This window comes from Macaca thibetana, chromosome 3 (assembly GCF_024542745.1).
Source record: "Macaca thibetana thibetana isolate TM-01 chromosome 3, ASM2454274v1, whole genome shotgun sequence".
Taxonomy (NCBI): domain Eukaryota; kingdom Metazoa; phylum Chordata; class Mammalia; order Primates; family Cercopithecidae; genus Macaca; species Macaca thibetana.
Window position 1 is genome coordinate 95,233,354 of NC_065580.1, and position 21,279 is coordinate 95,254,632.

The following is a 21,279-nucleotide window of genomic DNA, read 5'->3' on the forward strand; positions in this document are numbered from 1 at the left end:
AGTGCTGAGATTACAGGCTTGAGCCACCGCGCCCGGCCATTAACCTTTTAATGTAGGTAAAAATCCACATTTTTATGCCTCTTTATAATCCTTTTACTAAAAGTATATTTTACTTTTCTTATATACCTTGCATATAAACTGTTTCTTCAATAGTTTTACATTCAGGAGGCCTAATTACTTTTAAATTATACAACATTTCTTGCATAAATTCCTTTTTTATAACACACTTTTTTTTTTCTTGTTTCACTACTTTCACAGACAATTCTTTGACATGTCTCAACTTTCTGACTTATGCAAACATCCCTTTCTTTAAACAACCAGTTAATTTATTTTAGGACAAGAATTTACTATATAACATTCTTTTTACATAAATTCTACCCCCCTTTTCTCTCTCTCTTTTTTTAACTTAGGATAGTTCTGAACTGGTGAGGTGTGCTCACAATGAGGTTTCCTTTAAAAGTTATTTTTCTACTTTTTTCTGTTAGCAAAGCTGTTGCCGCTACAGATTGAATGTATTTGGGCCATCCTGGGTTACTGGGTTAAGGAATTTTGATAGGAAGGCTATGGGTTGTCAGTGGCCTCAGTGCTATTGGGCTACGCCCTTGTTTACACTGACAACAAAGTGGTATTGGGGTGTTATATGGTCATGGAGAAGACCTTTAATTATCAATTATAGGTTCTAAATTTACCTTGGCTTTTAAAGAAATAGCATACACTCTTTTTCTCTTAACTACTTGTATATCTTTCTCTTTCTCTTTCTTCTGTCTCTGTGTCTTCCTCTCTCTCCGCCTCTTTCTCTTTGACTCCCTCTTTGTCTCTTCCTCTCTCTTTTCTCTCTTTGCCTGTTTTCCTCTCTCCCTTTTCCCCCTTTGCCTCTTTTCCTCTCTCTTTTCTCTCTCTGCTGGTCTTTCCTTGCCTCTGCCAGCCGCTTCTGCTGCTGTTCTCCTCTCTCCTTCCTCTTCCCCTAAGGGAGGGACCGGTGGGAGTGGAGCTAGTCTTTCTTCCTTGGCTGTCTGTCCCTTTGCTGCTAGTACTACTGCTGCCTGTCCTCTTAACCACTGTGGGGGGTCTAAAACTAGCTGCAACCAAGTATCTAAGTATGGAAACTGATCTGGGTATCCTGATTTACCAGTTACTTTGTGCCATACCTTTGAAACTAGGGACCTGTCTAGGCTTCCTTCTGATGGCCATGCCACCTCTAATGCCGGCCAATCTATCTCACACAAAGCCTTAAGCTTTCCAGGTGTCATAGTGATTCCATAGTTCCCACTGAATCCTTTCTTGAAATTCTTTAACATAGCCCCTAATGGGGTAGACTTACCTTGTGTTTTACTCATTGTCCTCTCTCAGGAGACAAAACAACACTCTTACCACAAAGAGGGAAGGGAAAAGGGGGCAAACAGTCACTCACTCCCCAAGCAATTCACACTAAAACCAAAGTCTGGATAAGGAGTTACTCATTCATCAAGCAATTTGAGCCAAGTCAGAACCAAAATCAAAGCCAAACAGTTCAAATCCAAAAGTCAATGCCGAAATCTAAACCAAAACAGTGCAAACCTAGTCAAAATCAAAACCAAAACCAAGGCGCCGATAAAGGCATGCCGTGGGTCATCAGGCCAGGCTTCCACTCAGATGGAGTGGGCAAGTTCCAAGACCGGTCTTACCTGTTGCAGATGTCTGGACTCCAAGAGCCAATTCCTTGCTGGTGTTCAGCTGCTGTGTTAATCCTCCGTGGGGGCCTACCATGAGCTGCTGTGGCGAGGTGTTCCACCAGGGCAATTGTCCACCCAGGAGTGCTCTCAGGATTTGCGTCACTAAAGCCGGCTGGAGTCCCCTGCAGGGATTCTCCACAGCACAGGCCTAAGCCACCTAAAGGGCTGCCTCGACCTCCTGCTAATCACCTCATTGCCCATCAGGGAACCGAGAAATGTAGCAGGACAAGCCGCAGACAAAACCCCTCAGACACCGAGTTGAGGAAAGAAGGGGCTTTATTTGGCCAGGAGCATCAGCAGACTTACAAAACTGAGCTCCCCGAGTGAGCAATTCCTGTCCCTTTTAAGGGTTTACAACTCTAAGGGGGTCCACGTGAGAGGATCGAGATCAATTGAGCAAGTAGCGGGTACGTGACTGGGGGCTGCATGCAGCAATAATCAGAACGGAACAGAAGAGGACAGGGATGTTCACAGTGCTTTCCCATACAGTGTCTGGAATCTATAGAAAACACAAGCAGTGAGGTCAGGGGTCAATCTTTAACTACCAGGCCCAGGGCGCACGCCAGGCTGTCTGCCTGTGGATTTCATTTCTGCCTTTTAGTTTTTGCTGCTGCTTTCTTTGGAGGCAGAAATTGGGCATAAGACAATATGAGGGGTGGTCTCCTCCCTTATGAACAAGACAGGTTTGAGCTGTGTGGGTTCAATTATACTCAGATTTTCTCCTGCCTGTGCCAACCCTGAAACAGTAAGAGCAACCCCTCCTCTTCCTTCTCCTCAGCCTACTCAACGTGAAGCCGATGAAGACAAAGACCTTTATTGTGACCTTTATTCCACTTACTAACAGTATATTTATTTTCCCTCTAATGATTTTCTTCATAACATTTTCTTTTCTCTAGGTTAATTTATTATAAGAATACAGTCTATATTACATATATCGTACAACAGATCTGTTAATTATCTGTGTTGTTGGGAAGGCTTCTGGTCAACAGTAGGCTATTAGTAGGTAAGATGTGGGGGAGTCAAGTTATATGTGGATTTTAACTGTATGGGGTATTGGCTCCAGCCCTGTATTGTTCAAGAATCAACTGTAATATTTTCATAGCACTCTGGAATTGACAGAGGGGCTCCTGGGGCTGGAGGTGTCCCGTCTGGGGCTCCAGTTGCCTCAGTTCTCTCTTCCATGGGCTGAGGGGGATCTACAATTGTGGCATGCCTTGGGAATGTTAGGGGAAAGGTATGGTGACTCTATGGGTTCCAAGTGTTTTGTGTCCCAGGATATTCTTATCTGTAACCCCCATCACTTCCAGTAACCTGATGTGTTCCTCCTCGAAAGAGTTCAGGCAAGGGTCCTGTTCTGTTCCCTTTTAGCAGCCAAATAACCTTCCCATTAACCTGGAAAAACAAAGACAAAAGTGGCCTCTTTTGCATGTTATTTATTCACATTCAACTAGCTACATGAGGGGGATGAGCAAATTAACAGGAGCTTTTTGGGGAGGCACAGAGGTACGGATGGAAGGGTGGGATTAAAACAAAATAATTTTCAGTGGTTAAGTGGAAGATTTACAAATATCTATTTAAAAAGTATCTTCTGGATAAAATAATCAGAAATAAAAAAAATTAGCCACTTCTGATCACTGCATTTCCCCAAAGTCTCTGAAAATGGTTTGCACTTTAGACCGTCATGATTTGCAGATATTTACATGACACAGGTTTCCAACATAGAAAAATGAAGACTGAGTAACAGATTAGTACAATGCAGAGGAAAATAGAGCAAATAAAAATAGCTATCATCTGGTAACAAAAATAGATTTATGCCGGTGTTAATATCAAAATTAAAGACATTCAAACAAATTATGCCAATACATTGGAACCATTATTCCTAAGACTATAAGGACAACTTCTTATTGCTTCTACTCATAACCAAAAGGTCTGCAGAGATTCTGTGGTAGCCAGAAGGCATAACTTGTAGTGTATGTAGTAGGGGCTACATCAAGGTTCAACAGCCAAATAAAAACTTTATTATTTTTATTTTAGGCTTGACATCTTTAACAGTAGAACAAGACCACTCATGATAAATCTGGAAGATGTAGATGGAGGACAGTGCTTGAAGCCCAAGCAAATGATTTACTGCAAGTAATTAAAAGCAGAATATGAGAAAAGCAGCAGCGTAAATGAAGTAAACATTTTTTAAAAAATTAGTTTGTATATTTCCCCCAGAGGTCTCACAGGAAGCACAGGACACCTGTGTGGCTGTTTGGGCATCCTGGGTACCTCTTGCCCTCAAGCGAACTCCCATCTCTTTAGTTAGGAGCAGAATCCACCTGGCTTCTAGGAGAGGAACTACATGGAGAAGCTGCATTGAGGCTTTTATTATTAATACCTTTGACTCAGGGGAATACCAGCCTTGGGGTGCTTTGGGGCCTGGGGAGGGAACTGATTGGCTCTCCTGCTACACTGGAGACTGTTAGCTCATTTCTGAATGGATTTCCTGCAGCATGGGGTAGTCAACAGCTGTGACAGGAACATCACCTGAAGTGCAGGGTGGTTACCTGCACAAAGTCCCATTTCCAAGAATTTCTGTGTAATTCACCAGAACTTTTGGATGGAATAATTGGGGGGGGGGGGGGAAGAAGTTAAAACATGTAACTCAAATGGTACAGTGATTAGCATTATTTAACCAGGAGATTTAAAGTCCAGAAAATTAAATTCTACCTTGGTTCTTCCCAAATGATGCCATGTTTCTGTTTTCTTCCTCTTAAAACTATAAAATGTCCTAGAGACATAACATTCGGGGGAAAGATGCTTTTGAGAAAATGGACAGAAGGAAAAAAGAAGTCATTTTCCCCTCAAGATAGTTTTAAGCTTATAGTATCAGGATCATCACCAAGCTGTTTAAATTTCAGAAAAGCCCTTTATAGATGCTAGTACTGACTAGATTTTAAAATCTGCATATAATTCTGTATCATATTTTAATTCATTCCCACCCCCATCTCAAATAAGATGACTACAGAGGTGATGTTTCTTCCAGTTGTCCTTGGGACTCTAAAACAAAGCATGAGGGCAAGTGAAATAACAACATTAGGATAATTAAAGAATTTCCAAATGCTGCATGACAGTGCTACATCCATTCAGCCTGTACATTTTGCTTTCGTTGCTTCTTTCTTTTTTGAGCCAGTCTCTGGAGCAGGCCAGTTTAACAGCCAATATTTCTAAGATTCTACATTTACCCTCACACTGTGGAAACTACATTTGTTTTCCCCTTGAGTGCCCTTAAATCTACAGCCTGCTTCCTCATGCCTGTGAGCAGAATTTGGATAAATGCTTGAAATGGAAAGAACAAAGCACACACCAAAGAATCTGACTGTGTCATTCAACTGCTTAGAAATGGAAATGATATTCACATTGTGTTCATCTTGGCATCTCGATAAAATGAATCCCATATTTAATGAGTTGTTTTAAAGTGCCAGTCACGTGCAGATTCCAGAAGGCTACAGATCCACTTTAAATAACTCTCCATTTTGAAAATGCAATATTGTCCAACTGGTTATTTGGTATGACAATGAAAAATCACGCATTCTTTTCCTGTAATTATTTTACTCTTCATTCATAACATTCGATATGCTCTGAATTTCTTTAAGTAAAAGTGTTTTCTGGAGAAATCTTTTTACTACATCATTATACTTGATATTCCATAGGATTGCTATGGACTTTAGAATAAAAGGCTTAACAATCAGGCTTTGGTTTTAATGTTAACTGGGCAGAAGTTGGAATTGCTTTGATAACACAATTCAACTACTACACATATTATTGTAATGTGAAATAACACATTTAAAAAGACAAAGGTTCCCCTTTCAGTAGTTATAATCTGTATTATTCAAGACTGCTGCAAAACTCACAAAAGAATGATACGGATAACAAGAAAGTATAGGAAAGGGGTAAGACACTTACTTAAAGCTTTACCAGAACACAACACAAAGCAAGAACATCAATTCTCTACATTTGTCTATAAGGCAGATGGCAAACTTTTTATACAAGATCTAAAATATGGTGCTTATTAAGAGGTAGAAAATACTAAAACAGCATTTGAGAAAAACGTGTTGAGTTATCCAAAACAATCAGTTACTTTACTAAACTTTTACAAAGTCAAACTGCTGTGTGGAATAAACTATATGTTTTATATTAAACTGGGACATTCCATACTCATAAGGGAGGTGATCAAACGGAGGGTCAAAAAACTAGGAGTAGGGTGGGAAGCAGAAAACAGTCTCTTAACTTCTCAAGGACTCAGCTCTCACTAAGAAGAAATTTCCTACTGTCTCTTTGGGATGCTACTGTGATATTTAATTAACTGGAATTTTTTCTCTTATTAATGATAATTTCTCTGAGCAAGAGGGTACAATTTTGCACACAAGGCAATAGAACTATAGGGAGAAACAAGTTCAAATGTTTCCTTTTCAAGAAGGTGCCATATTCATCTTATATAAAAATATACATTCCATTAATCTTATATCCTCTCCCTAACCACTAAAATGCAAATGAAGATATTCTTCAGACTCCAGCACCAGCAGAATTGTTCTGTATGAGCAATTCAAGAGCTGTCTGAAGCAAAAAGATATCTCAGCTACCAAATTAAACTTGGGTAGCTTACGCGTGGGTGAGTAACCCCGGGTATTCTCACTTCTTAATGCACCTGGGAGAGGCTGATTTTTTTTTTCTACAACATAATTTTATAAGGCATAAATTTAATTGGAATCTTCCCTAAACTTTGGAAAATTAGTGCTAAAGCTTCTTTTTTTAACCCACACATGAACATTCAATCTTTCATTTTTATTAAATAGTTTATATATAAAAAGAAATGTCAAGGTGTTCTACATTCATATAAACAATCAGGGTAACATTTGAAATTGTAAAGAAACGCACTGAGGAAAAGATAGAATTAATGAGTTACAATGCTAAGCTAAGCACAAGTGATCATCCTAGAGTACTGTTTAAATATATAAACACAAGTTTGTGCCACTTCAGAAAGCAAGCATGGGAGAAATACACTAACGTTATCTTTCTTCTTTACTTTTTCACCATAAGACAGGATGGTCCAGTTTGGAAAAACCAAGATCTTTTCTAAGTTCCAAATAGGTACCGTTGCTCAACCACGAGTCATCATCGGATTTCCTGTGAAAAAAGAAACAATTTCTTGCAGACTCTTGAAACCAGCGTCATGTTCTCAAGTCTTTTTCCTTCCTAACCTCCCTGCTTTCCCCATCCTCATTTGCACATGCATTCAGCGTCCCAGAGTGTTGGGACTGGGAATTCTGGGAATTAGAAGTCCACAAATAATTTTGTTACTTTTTTTTTTTTTTTTTTTGAGATGGAGTCTTGCTCTGTCATCCAGGCTGGAGTGTAGTGGCATGATCTCGGCTCACTGCAACCTCTGCTTCCCAGGTTCAATCGATTCTCCTGCCTCAGCCTCCTGAGTAGCTGGGACTGCAGCCATGTGCAACCACGCCCAACTAACTTTTGTATTTTTAGTAGAGACATGGTTTCACTATGTTGGCCAGGCTGGTCTTGAACTCCTGACCTCAGGTGATCCACCCGCCTCGGACTCCCAAAGTGCTGGGATTACAGGCATGAGCCACCACGCCAGCCCATTTTGTTACTCTTGACTTTAACTTCTCAAACTTAGAGGCTGTGAAAAGTGGTGCTTCTGACAGAAGGAGGGTGCAGGGAGAGTCTGTCATATACAAAACATGACTTGTATGACTGTCAGCACCTTGGGAATGACTGCACAAAAGCTACACATCAACCAAGTTGTGCATAGGAAGTGGTTAACATTTATTTATTTATTTTTAAAGGAGGCTGGGTGTGGTGGCTCACGCCTGTAATCTCAGTACTTTGGGAGGCCGAAGCGGGCACATCACAAGGTCAGGAGTTCGAGACCAGCTTGACCAACATGGTGAAACCCCGTCCCTACTAAAAATACAAAAATTAGCTGGGCATGGTGGCGGACACCTGTAATCCCAGCTACTCGAGAGGTTGAGGCAGGAGAATCGCTTGAAACCAGAAGGCGGAGGTTGCAGTGAGCTGAGATCACAGCACTGCACTCCAACCTGGGCAACAAGAGACTCCATCTCAAAAAAAAAAAAGTAATTGGAAGCCATAAGAAAGTCTGGAAAGATTAGTCCTGATTTTTTATTCTTTGAATAGAGAATATATGACACAGACCAAAATTCAAAGGGCACAAAAGGGTATACAGCTTCAAGTTTTTATCTTCCCCTCTCTGCCAGCCTCCTGATTCTTCTCAGAGGTAGTGATGTTATCGGCTTCATTCTTTCCGGGAAATTCTGCGTGTGTGTGCGTGTGTGTGTGTGTGTGTGTGTGTGTGTGTGTGAACACGTACTCTATCCCTTCTCATTCTGACATAATGTTGCACCAGACACTGTTCTACTCTTTCAGCTTTGACATAATGAAATATATTGGAGATCATTTCCGATTAGTACAATAAGGCAAGGGTCAGCAAACTATGGCCCAAGGGTCGAATCCAGCCTTCTGCATGTCTCTGAAATCTGTTTTATTGGAACATGGCCATGTCCATTTGTTTAAATACTGTTTATGGCTGCTTTCAATGCTGAACAGCGGGGCTGCGTAATTGCTACTAAATGAATTGAACCTGATGGCCCGTAAAACCAACAATATTTATCATTTGCTCTTTACAGGAAAAGTTTGGTGACTCCAGCAATAAAGGATTCCTCATTTTCTTTTTACACAGTTGTATGATATTCCATTGTATGGATGGACCACAATTTACCTAACAGGTACCCTACTGATGGGTACTTAGGTTATTTCCAAACTCTAGCTCAGCACATGTTATTTTGTATGTGTGTGCATATAGTTACATTAACAATTCCTGTAATTAGCATGGCTGGGTCAAAGAGTATGTGCATTTGTGATTCTGACTGATATTACCATATGGTTTAGAAGCAAAGTGGAGCGTGCCTGTTTCCCCACACTCTCAGGAATGTAGATTTTTATCACACTTGTTTTCCTATTCCAGTAACACTATGTGTTTAAAAATGAGTCAATCTGTGTATCAGACAGTTCACTATTTTAAAACAAAGAGGCTCAGTTTGGTCTGAGCTACAGTTTCCACTTAGAATTTTCAGTGATTTTGTTGTTGTTCCTCAGTAAGTGTTAATGACAACATCCAAGTCCCCATATTCCTCTCCAAAATCTCTTTGCCAGGTTTCTAATTTGAACAGTCCCATGGAGGACTGCTACTGCTAAACAACTCTCACTCCTTCTCCAATTTAAAAATATTTCCTCATCTAATACTATGATAATTTTATAGACAGTCAAAAAGAGAGCGACGGCTGCCCAGCTGAAGCGGCTGCCCTTTTTCATTCCAGACATAATTCCTTCCTGATTGCAATGACAGCATAATCCCATTCTGTATCTTGCATTTACACGGTAATGTGTTTCCAGCAGAGTTCCGCAGGCTTCCTAAGGTCATCCTTAATGTCTCATGTTGGATCGAGTTGGTGAATCTCCTTAACTAGTCCTTGAGACAGTTTGGTTACCTACTATTTTTAATGATCCTAAAAAGTACTGTAATGAACATCTTTATAATTGTAGTTTTTTTTAAAATGAAAATAGACAACATATGAAAGAAAAAGAACCAACCTATTTAAGGGTGTAATGTGTTTATCTATTAACTGATCAGTAAATCAACTGATCAGTCTGTTAATCTATCCATTTTTCTATTTCTTGCCTTTTTCAAAAAAGAATGTAACATTTCCATCTTATTCTTTAAATGTTTAAATGAAGCCTGAATATTTCAGGATGAAATTTTGGCCAGTTGATTTTCAATCACTGATATCGTGAATTTGTGGAAATGATCAGAAGGGATCTAGTAGAATCTACATCAACTTTAGGGAAAAGGGCATCATATTCTTCGAGACAAAACCTTATTTGTTACTATTTTGATGTTTTGGAATACATATTTTATTACTGCTGCTGTTATTAATAACTAAATCCTCATAAAAGTACTTCTGTTGTCCACTAAAAACAAACAAAAACACAAAAAACATCCCCAAACAATGAAAAGACACTGGTGGCTCTGGAAGGACTTGGGCAGATGGAGCAGAGCAGGAACTTGCTGCTTTTTCACATATGCCTATTTAACTTTTTTAAAAAAAGAACAAACAGAAAAACTAAAATGATATAGGCCCTGGCCTCGTAGTGAGGAGAGTCAGGCCCCATTCCGGGGTATTATACCAAGTCCTTCAACAGCTCCCCTCCCTGCCTTAGGCTTTCTCTTCTACTCAGTTACAGGAGGAGATGGGGAGGTGAATGGTTGAAGATCCCTCATACCTCCTTAAAAAATTTAAATCTATTGGCCGGGCGCGGTGGCTCACACCTGTAATCCCAGCACTTCGGGAGGCCGAGACGGGTGGATCACGAGGTCAGGAGATTGAGACCATCTTGGCCAACATGGTGAAACCCGTCTCTACTAAAAATACAAAAATTAGCCAGGCATGGTGGCATGCACCTGTAGTCCCAGCTACTCGGGAGGTTGAGGCAGGAGAATGGCTTGTACCCAGGAGGTGGAGGCTGCAGTGAGCCAAGATGGCACCACTGCACTCCAGCCTGGGCAACAGGGCAAGATTCTGTATTCAAAAAAAAAAAAAAAAAAATTAAATCTATTTTAACAAGACCTTCTTGGCAAGTTATTTTAAAGATAACAATAAATGCAAGCCCAAGTGTATTGGAACTTCTACAATGCAAGAAACAGACTGCTTGGAATTTCCATACTGCTTACCTGTGGAGTGATCGTGAATGATCTCTGTCATAGTGTAAAATGTGCCTATGGGGGTGACCAACCTTAGCTGTGAATTTAATAAGCTGGCCTGGCACTGGCACCCAGCTCTGGCAGGCTCCCTGACTGAGGACCTCCTCTGCAAACTCACTGATTGAGACACTGGGAAAGCTCAAGGAATGCAAAAACACAGGCCCTCGTCCTGCCTGACATCAGAAAGAGGGAGGCCCTGAAGGCAAGTGCCAGGGAAGGGCCTGGCACAGAGGAGCAGTTCCCCCAGGTGGAAGTAGGAAAAGCCTGGAGAATGCTCTCATCTGGGGACAGCGCTGTTTACTTGCTGTGAACCAGAAGCATAACGTGCTGGCACCACCTATCAACCAAAAACCTACTCAATCCGGGCACAAACCTGAAAAACCGAGGCTGGTGCTCCACGTGATTTTCTTCTAAGACCCGCCGCCTTTCTCTCTGTAGTTGTTCAATCCTCTGCTTTTGTATTTCAGCTTCTTCTAAGTTCCCTTCTTCTAGAAACCTGAGGCATTGAGGAAAAAAAAAAATGAAAGGATATGAATTCAAGAAAACAAAACAATCATTACTACGCAACTTGTATGTGTCCACAACTGGATATTCAAAATCCGTTCCTATACGTAAGACCCTGCCCCCAACCCTTTAATCAGTATCTTGAAGTAGTCAGAGAAGACATTTTTTGAATTGGTGATATTTACATAATTCAAAAATTATATCTACAAAAAAGAATTTGGGGCAAAGTCTTCCTTTCTTCCTGGTCTCTAATTCCAGCCACCTTTACCCTACCACCCTAGAAAACCCACTTTATTATTTTCCTCTGCATCTTTCTAGAGATTCTTCATGTGTATATAAACAAATATTAATACATATTCTTACCCTTCCCTCCATTTAAAAAATATAAATGGTAGCATGCTATGTATTCCTTGATTTTTTGTTTTGGTTTACTTTTTATTTAACAATATATCTTAGAGATCTTTCCATGGACATACATAGACATCTTTATTTTTTAATAGCCACATAATATCCAGTTGTGTGGATGTATCTGAATTTAGACAATTTCCTATGGATAGACATTTGAATCGTTCCCAATTTTTTAATGTGACAATGCCACAATAAATGACCTTGAATATCCACCATTTTACATGAGTAAGTAGGAAAAATCTGCAGGAGAAATTTCTAGAAGTGAAACTGCTGGGTGAAAGGGTGAGTGTGTAATTTATATATTACTGAACGGCCCTTTGTGGGGATTACAGCAATTTATATTCCCATCAGCAATGCTGAGAGTGCCCTTTTCTCCCATCACCTCAGAATGTATAAAACTTCTGAATTTTTGTCAATCTGATAGGTTAAAAAATGGGATGTCGACATGATTTTTAAATTTGCATTTTTCTTATTATGACTAAGGCTGAGAATCTTTTCAGATGTTTAAGGGATAGCTGCATTTCCTATTTTGTGGACTGTTCATTTTCCTACGTCCATTTTTTCTTTTTTTTTATTAACACAAGCTTAAGATAAATTTAATTGAAAATGTTCATTATAGACATTAACAATGCTTACCATTCTTTAAACACCATATACGTTATTAATATATAGTGTATATTTCAAATTAACTCCATTCTTAGGTTTGATTTAAGAAACACAATTGTAACAGATTTTATACAAAAAAATACTTCCCTAAAAAAGTAGACAAACTGCATGAAACAGTATAAGCATAATGTGCATAGCAAGATAGCTTGAAGCATTCTGTGTGTGGCTTTCTTTAAAATAAATTAGGGGAATGGGCCCATTTGGGAGCTACTGTTACAGCTGACATATGTAAATGGTTTCACATCTTTTTTAGGCACTTGCTAACCAGTGTCCAATCCCTGCAAAATGAATTTACCTCCGATCTATTACTAGATTTCTAGAGGCAATTCATGATACGAGTTGCAGATATGGACTTCTCTGTTTATCATTTACCTTTTGACCTTATATAGTTTTATTTATTTTGCCGTAAAGAAGGGCTTATGTTTGTTTTTTTTGGGGGGGGGGAGACGGGGTCTCATTGAGACACCCAGGCTGGAGTACAGTGGTGTGGTCTTGGCTCACTGCAACTTCCTCCTGTTGGATTCAAGCAATTCTCATGCCTCAGCCTCCAAGTAGTTGGGACTACAAGCATGTGCCACTGCCCCTGGCTAATTTTTGTATTTTTAGTAGAGACGGAGTTTCATCATATTGGCCAGGCTGGTCTCAAACTCCTGACTTCTAGTGATTCACCCGCTTCGGCATCCCAAAGTGGTGTTTGTTTTTATTAAAGCCAAATGTAACAATCTTTTCTTTCCTTGGGCTTCTAGATTTTCAGTCTTAATTAGAAAGACCTTAGGGGAGACATTATTATTTCCATTTTACGGAGTAGGAAACTGAGGCTGGGAAAGATGAAAAGACCTACCATATATCGCACACCATGTGAGCAGCAACCTAGAAAGCAGTAGTTAGATCTCAGTGTACCAAAATCATTTAAATCTGAGGGCTCGGGGAGCTGGATGTTTCCACCCTTTCAAATACACACTAAGTTCTTTATGATTGCATGCAGTAAAACTCTTCAAAATAAACACCTTTTTTTGGCATTTCAATGGAAATGGGGCTTTACGGATAACAAAGGTCATGCCACACATGGATTCGAGTTGGGCCCCAGCTCCTCCGTGACACAATTGTTTAAAGCGTCCCCACCTCTCAACTCCTGATGACATTTTCCACCTTTCTCAGGTGCCTCTGGTGGCCCGAGGATTGCTAGTAAGACTTTTTGTAAAGGGTTTTACATCTCTGGAGAGAAAAATCTTTAAAAAAATCCTTACCTCTGGTCTGGCCTAAATCGAGTGTCAGTAGGTGGTAATAAAGACTTTGACGATGGATCCATTTCATTTAATTCCAGCGCAAACTGTGTGAAGCCATAGTATTGCTCATAGCCTTTCGGCATGGGATCTAAGAAGAAAATAAATCATTCACCCCTAACTTGCATGTCGCTTACGTTACATTTTAATTCCTTTACCTTTTTCATCTCAGCCTCGCTACAATTTTTCTCTCTCAGCTCCCTTCCATTTCTGTTAAAATATTCTGACTAATGAACAGGCGCTGAACATTTCTCTACACATTTTCTTTTCTATAATTTTTCTTCTGTCTACAGGGATGTAGCCTCCTAAGTGTGTTCAGAAAGCAAATTTATACAATGCTGTGAAGTTTCTGTAGTGCTTAAGCTATGAAAATAGTTTGATTTTAAAATAAATATGCTAGGCTGGGCGCAGTGGCTCACGCCTGTAATCACAGCAGTTTGGGAGGCCAAGGCAAGCCGATCACCTGAGGTCAGGAGTTTGAGACCAGCCTGGCCAACATGGCAAAACACTGTCTCTACTAAAAATACAAAACTCAGCCAGGCATGGTGGTGGGTGCCTGTAATTCCAGCTACTTGGGAGGCTGAGGCAGGAGAATCACTTGAACCTGGGAGGCAGAGGCTGCAGTGAGCCAAGATTACACCATTGCATTCCAGCCTGGGTGACAAGAGAGAAACTCTGTCTCAAAAATAAAATAAAAATAATAAATAAACATACTAATATAAGCTCTGGGTCCATTTTTCCTGATTCTCACTCTAGAGAATCTGTTTTTAAGTGATGTCAAATTATCCTGAAACTCTGTTTAGTACCTACAACAGTGCTGAACACATAGCAAGTGGTTAATAAATGTTATTCTTTTCTTCCATTCCTGCCCTTTTTACCAATTCTTGCCTCCCCCTAATCTTACATCTTTAAACCATTAGGTGCATTGCCCTAACTGGAATTCCAGCTTTTCAAGCTAAACATACTCAAATTTATATATTGAATAAATCCAATGTAGACTACTAAGATCTACTTATAGTCTAAGCTCTTCACACATAACAAGAGAAATGCTTTCCAAGAACTCTTCTGCAGACCTTTTCTTTTAAATTAAAGGGTCTCAGTTCACCCCGGTTGGAGTACAGCGACAGGATCTCGGCTCACTGCAACCTCTACTTCCAGGGTTTCAGTGATTCTCATGCCTCACCCTCCCGAGTAGCTGGGACTACAGTAGATGCACACCACCATGCCTGGCTAATCTTTGTATTTTTAGTAGAGATGAGATTTCGCCATGTTGTCCAGAGCGGTCTCGAACTCCTGGCCTTAAGCAATCTGCCGCCTTGGCTTCCCACAGTGCTGGGATTACAGGCGTGAGCCACCATGCCCAACCGGGACCAATTTTTTGAATCTTCAGAAGTCCTCCTTGTAACTAGTCAATTCTCTGTGTATCCTAAGCATAAAAATAGTAGCAAAGTTTCCTGTGGTGTCTTGGTCAGCAACCCAGTAACCAGGGAGTAAAGGTGCTTTTTCTTAAAGATGGGCCAGAGATGCTCATTGCCATTAGAGAGACATAAAGTCAAGGAATAATGACAGTAACAAAAATTTAAACAGTGTCGCTTTATCAAGGTGGTACTTTAACATTGAGACAGGATGGTAGTTCTCATCTGTGATGCATACTTTAAGCAAAGGAGACAGATTGTGCCATTTGCAGAATCTCATGTGTGCCTCTGAAGCTAGGAAGGCTTCCACTGGTGCCAGTTCATTCTAACTTCATGGCAACCTCTGCAATGGTGGGAGATGTGGCAGCTACCCATCGAAAGAGCCACTGCTGGCTGCCTACTTGACCATCATTTCTCTTTCCTGCTTGCTAACAGGATACTGATTCTGTTCAAATGGCATTGTTCCCTTACTGGCAATTACTCCAAGACATCTAAATCTCTCTTGCCTACCCTGTTGCCCATGACTGGTTCATGGATGGGTCTGAACCCACTGCAGGCTGACATGATGTCAAGTCCTATTTGCTGGGGGATCCTAGGAAATGTTCCTGAGAAAAGAGAGGCACAAGAGAGAAAAGCTCTTTTGTCCTCTCAATACGTGCTTGGTATGCTGTCATGCAGGGGTATGACGCTGAATGGTAACAACCATTTTGCATCCATTAGGGGAAACAGCACAGCACACTGGGAGTGGCAGAATGTATTCGCACTGATCCGTGTGCCCTTGACACAGGTAAGTTGCCTATGTAAGAACCCTGGGGCCACCCACCGCCTCACTTACTGTTACGTAATAGCACATAGCCTAACAGTTGAAGCCACCAGTCAAATGGTTTTCTGTTTGGTTTTTCACCAACCTAAAGCATCCTAACAAACAATGGTTTACAATATGGCTGTGACTTGGAAACAACATAATTTTTGGACTGAGAAGAGGGAGTAAGATGTTGAAGTGTGGTGGGGACATGCTGATGAAAGCTGGGGTTCCCTAGCTCTTCTGCCCGTATCTGCTCCAAGAGCTCAGCACCCTCTGGAATCACAGGAGTGACGAGGATGGCTCAGCCTGGGGATAGCTAACTTTTGTAGGTCTCCTGGGTCACTGCTTTTCCAGGAACACTTTCCTCTTTGTCCTTGCTGCAGAATGACTTCTTGCATCTCACTGATATTCTTTCATAGTACCCAGTATAGTTATGCATGCGGACTGCAAGATTCCCTCGGAGAATGCCCATGGATTAGCAATGCTTATTCTGGGGTTAAGAACCCGGGACCCAGCAGCCCAACAGAGGTGTTGCTATAAGTAAGCATGACAAGTCAGTAAAGACTGGATGAAGGAAGAGGGCCAACACCTCTAACTGAGTTCAAAGCAGAAGAGGCTGGAGATGCTGAACAGACACCGCTCCTGTCCTCTGTGGCTTCTTTTGCCATGCCCACTCATGCACCCACTCGCAGCCTGGGGTCCACAAACCCAGACACTCACTTGCTCTCCACACACAGGCAGAAGAGGAGGAGCCACCGCAGTAGATGCTTTCATGCCATTTCCCAAACAGCCGATGAACTGCGTTTCCACTCCTGTCAAACACTGTGCCTTCAATCTCATGGGCATTAGTGCTCCAGTATTTTGCCTAGGATTCAAATGAGAGTTGTCGGCTTAGTCCTTTAGCATCAGCTTATTACAGATATTAAGGAAAGAAAAAGGGAAAAGCTAGAGAAAGAACTGTAAGAGTGGTTCCATACTACACATTAGTTTGCTAGCTCTGGGTTCTGTTCTTTTAACCGACAAATTAAAAATTTATATATTTATCACGTACAACATAGTGTCTTGAAACATGTGTACCTTGTGGAATGGCTAAATCAGCTGATTAACATATGTATTACCTTACATACTTACTTATGATAACACTTAACTCTCTCAGTGGCCGCGTACGGTGGCTCACGCCTGTAATCCCAGCACTTTGGAGGCCGAGGTGGGTGGATCACCTGAGGTCGGGAGTTCGAGACCAGGCTGACCAACATGGAGAAATTCCATCTCTACTAAAAATACAAAATTAGCTGGGTGTGGTAGCACATGCCTGTAATCCCAGCTACTCGGGAGGCTGAGGCAGGAGAATCGTTTGAACCCAGGAGGTGGAGATTGTGGTGAGCCGAGATCGCACCATTGCACTCCAGCCTGGGCAACAAGAGTGAAGCTCCGTCTCAAAAAACAAAACAAAACAAAACAAAAACAAAAACAAAAACTCTCTCAGCAATTTTCAAGTATACAACACATTGTTATTAACTATAATCATCATGTTGTACAACAGATTTCTTGAACTAATTCTTCCTGTCTGAAATTTTGGATCCTTTGGCCAATATTTCTCAATCCTCCCCTCTGCCCCTGGCAAACCCATGTCAACCATCATTCTACCCTCTGCTTCTATGAGACTGACTCTTTTAGATTCCAAATATAAGTAAGATTATGTGGCATCTGTCTGTGTCTGGCTTATTTCACTTATCCTCCAGGTTCATCTATGTTGTCACAAATGACAGGGTTTCCTTCTTCTTAAAGGCTGAACAGTATTCCATTGTTATATGTTGTAAGTACCATATTTTCTTTCTCCATTCATCCATTGTTGGACACTTAGGCTGTTTCTCTATCTTGGTCATTATGAATATTGCTGCAATGAACATGGAGATGCAGATATCTCTCTCACATACTGATTTCATTTCCTATGGATATACACCCAGTAGTGGGATTGCTAGATCATATGGTAATTCCATTTCTAATTTTTTTTAGGAACTTCCATTCTGTTTTCCATAATAGCTGTGCTAATTTACATTTCCATGAATAGTGTGGGTTTCTTCTTCTCCATATCCTCCTGAACATGTTATTTTTCATCTTTTTGATAATAGCCATTCTAACAGATATGAGGTGATATCTCACTGTGGTTTTAATTTGCATTTCCCTGATGATTACTGATGTTCATCATTTTTTCCTCATATATCTATTGGCCACTTATATGTCTTCTTTTGAGAAACGTCTCTTCAGGTCCTTTGTCCATTTTTAAATCAGATTGTTTTCTTGCTGTTGAGCTCTCTATACATTTTTTATATCAACCTCTTAGGGGATGTATAGTTTACAAATATTTTCTCCTGTTCTATAGGTTGTTTCTTTACTGTATTGATTGTTTCCTTTGCTGTTTAGTTTGATATAATCCCATTTGTCTATGTTTGCTTTTGTTGTGCTTTTGGGGTCATATCCAAAAATAATAACTGCCCTGACCAACGTCATGAAGCTTTTCTCCTTTTGTTTTTGTTTTAGTAGTTCTACAGTTTCAGGTCTTGCTGCAAGTCTTTAGTCTTTTTCAGTTGATTTTTGTATACAGTATAAAGTTCTAATTTCATTCTTTAGCATGTGGATATTCAGATTTTCCAGCACCATTTATTGAAGAGACTGTCCTTTCCCCATTGTGAGTTCCTGGCACCTTTGTCAAAAACCAATTAATTATAAATGCATGGATTTATTTCTGAGTTCTCTATTTGTCCCATTGGTCTATGTATTTGTTTTTATGCTTGGACTTTGGCTTTAAAAAACTCATACCTTTAGTTATTTAATAAAAATGAATGGTTAACTATCCGCAGTTTGTAACTCAACTCGTATTTGTGTAAGATACATTTGTATTACTACCTTTGCTACATACAATGTAAAAGAAGGCTCAGTTCTCGGCCGGGTCCAGCGCCTCATGCCTGTAATCCCAGCAGTTTGGGAGGCCGAAGTGGGTGGATCACTTGAGGTCAGGAGTTTGAGACCAGCCTATCCAACATGGTGAAACCCCATTTCTACTAAAAATACAAAAATAAGCCGGCTGTGGTAGTGGGTGCCTGTAATCTCAGCTACCTGGGAGGCTGAGGCATGAGAATCACTTGATCCCGGGAGGTGGAGGTTGCTGTGAACTCAGACTGCACCACTGCACTTCAGACTGGGTGAGAGTGAGACTCCATATCAAAACAAAACAAAAAAAGAACAAAAACAAGAAAAGAAAAGGTTCAGTTTCTATACATCAAGCGAGTAGCATGGGTATTCTCACTATGTATTGGTCCTGGTCTGCGAGGCTACCTTGCACTCTATTCTGCTCAGTTCAGCTCAGCTCAGGCCAGCCCAGTCCAGAGGATTTTATACAGTTCCACACTGCAGCCAGCAGAGGGAGCTCTAGCGCCCTAGAGTTGATTTTTTTTTTTTTTTTTTTTTTTTTTTTTTTTTTTTTTTTTTTAGTGAGTTTTTTTTTTTTTTTTTTTTTTTCCCCAAATTACCTGGCTGCCCTAAAAGTTTCTATGAAAGAACGGCAAAGGCATTTCTCCATAAATCAAAAAACCATAGTACTATTTTCAGCTTAAACAGAATCCATATTTGGAAACCAATAATGTTGAATGGCATTTTCAGGTCAGATTCTGGTCGTTCAGCTTCTGCATTTCAAGGCTGTGGTAAAAATGGTGGGGCACGGAAGTGTCTCAGAGCTGAATTAAAAATTTAAAGTTAAGTTCTCCAGCCATGTAATAATGAGGGAAAAGCAAAAAGATCTTAAGTTTGTTTATTTATTTTTTGATGATACAGGGTCTTACTATGTTCCCCAGGGTAGAGTGCAGTGGTGAAATCATAGCTCACTGCAGTCTCAAATTTCTGAGCTCAAGTGCTCCTTCTGCCTCAGCCTCTCCAGCAGCTGGGACTACAGGTGCATGCCACCATGTTTGGTTAATTTTTAAATTTCTTTATAGAGATAGGGTCTTGTCATGTTGCCCAGGCTGGTCTCAAATTTCAGGCCTCAAGTGAGCCTCCTGCTTCAGCCTCCCAAAGTGCTGGGATTACAGGTGTGAGCCATGGCACCCGGGCTCTTAATTTTATTCTGAATCAGGTGTCAGATTTTCCCTTAGAGATATCTGCCAACAAATCCAGTGCTGAGAATTTGCTGGAAGCCACCAAGGGACACTGTCACCTTCCACACGCGAGTGTGGCATCCGCTTGCAGCATCTCTTTCAACACCAGACATGCCCAGTGTTCATCTCTCATAACTATAAAACCCATTTTCTGCATGTAAGTGGATGAGAACCAGGTAGGTGGTAGATACGGGAGTGGAGCATGTGTCCTTGGAGAAAACGTTGAGAGCAATGTGGCTTTCACCTGGGACACAGGTAATATATCCCTGCTTCAGGCTGCCTTTTGTTTCTGTTTGCAGAGAGCTCAGACAAAGCTTTCAAGATAGGGTCATTTTTATTTTGTCCCAAATGTAAGGTCATTATGGGCTTTATGTCGGTCTATAAACCAGTTTGAGGTTATAATAAAGACCCCAATCCACCTCTTCCTAAGTATTCCCTATAGGTTACAGGTGGTGCAGAGAGGCATTGCATGAAGTTCCACAATAAAACCTCAACTCTCTGCTTATTATTTCCATCTTTGTTAAATGCAAATATTCCTTGAGGAGGATCATGTTTTAAAGCTATTTTAACTACATACAATTTTTAAGAGCATGAAGGAATCTAGGAGAGAGAGAAAGCAGGGAGGGCTGCCCAGCAAGGCTGTTAAAATGATAAAGAGACTATTCCATACTTTTTGCCTCTGGCCAATCTTTCCATTTCTTCTCTGAATGTTTATGAGTCTCTCATGTGTGCCAGATACCATTTCAGGTATCAGGGCTACAGAAGTGAGCAAGATAGACTAGGTTTTGCTCTTCTGGAGTCAAGGATGAGGAGGAGGGTATGGAGAGCAGAAAATAAACACACACAGCAACGATGAGCAGGCTGACCTCAGATGGTGATAAGCACTCTGAAGAAAATGGGACAGGATAGGGAGCGAATGACAGGATGGGGCTAGTGATGGAAAGATCTGGGGACAGCTCCCCAAGCAGAAGGAAATGAAGAAAGAGAAAGAAGGCCGGTGTGGCCAGAGGACAGTGGGGAAAAAGAGGGAGGAAAAAGAGAAGTTCAGGTTGGAGGGGAAAGAGGTGGTGTGTGTGTATCTGCAAGTGTGCAAGTATGTGTGTGAAACAGTGGGGATGGGGAGTGTAGCCTGTGCAGGGCCTGGCGGGTCACCATAAGGATGCAGGCTTCAATTCTGAGAAAGATGGAAGCTGTTGGGGGACTTTGCTCAAAGGAATGATACAGCATGAGATTTTTTTTTTTTTTAAAGTCTGTGGTAAACCATACCTAATGTAACATTGACCATTTTAACCAATTCTAAGGGTACAATTCAGTGGCATTAAATACATTCACAATGCTGTGCAACCATCACCACTATCTATTTCTAGAACTTTTTCATCTTCCCAAACTGAAGTTCTATACCCATTCAACACTAATTCCCCCTTCCTCCCTCCTGCAGCCCCGGGTGACCACCATTCTGCTTTCTTTCTCTGTGAACTGGATTCCTCTGGGGA

The 21,279-nt window shown here is 40.8% G+C and overlaps 1 protein-coding gene across 5 annotated transcripts in view; it reads right to left on the reverse strand.

The window, feature by feature from the left end:
* Positions 1 to 2,468: 2,468 nt before the first annotated feature.
* Positions 2,469 to 21,279, reverse strand: part of OSBPL3 (oxysterol binding protein like 3) — a 184,474-nt gene continuing 165,663 nt past the window's right edge. For 4 of the 5 annotated variants that reach the window (XM_050785413.1, XM_050785417.1, XM_050785415.1 and 1 more), the window contains 4 exons: positions 16,356 to 16,500; positions 13,380 to 13,506; positions 10,928 to 11,050; positions 3,138 to 6,881 (listed from right to left, as the gene is read on the reverse strand). In XM_050785413.1, coding sequence (XP_050641370.1) covers positions 6,785 to 6,881; positions 10,928 to 11,050; positions 13,380 to 13,506; positions 16,356 to 16,500 — 492 coding nt within the window. In that variant the 3' untranslated portion in view covers positions 3,138 to 6,784. Of the gene's footprint in view, positions 3,105 to 3,137; positions 6,882 to 10,927; positions 11,051 to 13,379; positions 13,507 to 16,355; positions 16,501 to 21,279 lie in introns of those variants that run through there. The other variant, XM_050785414.1, reaches the window with a different exon arrangement.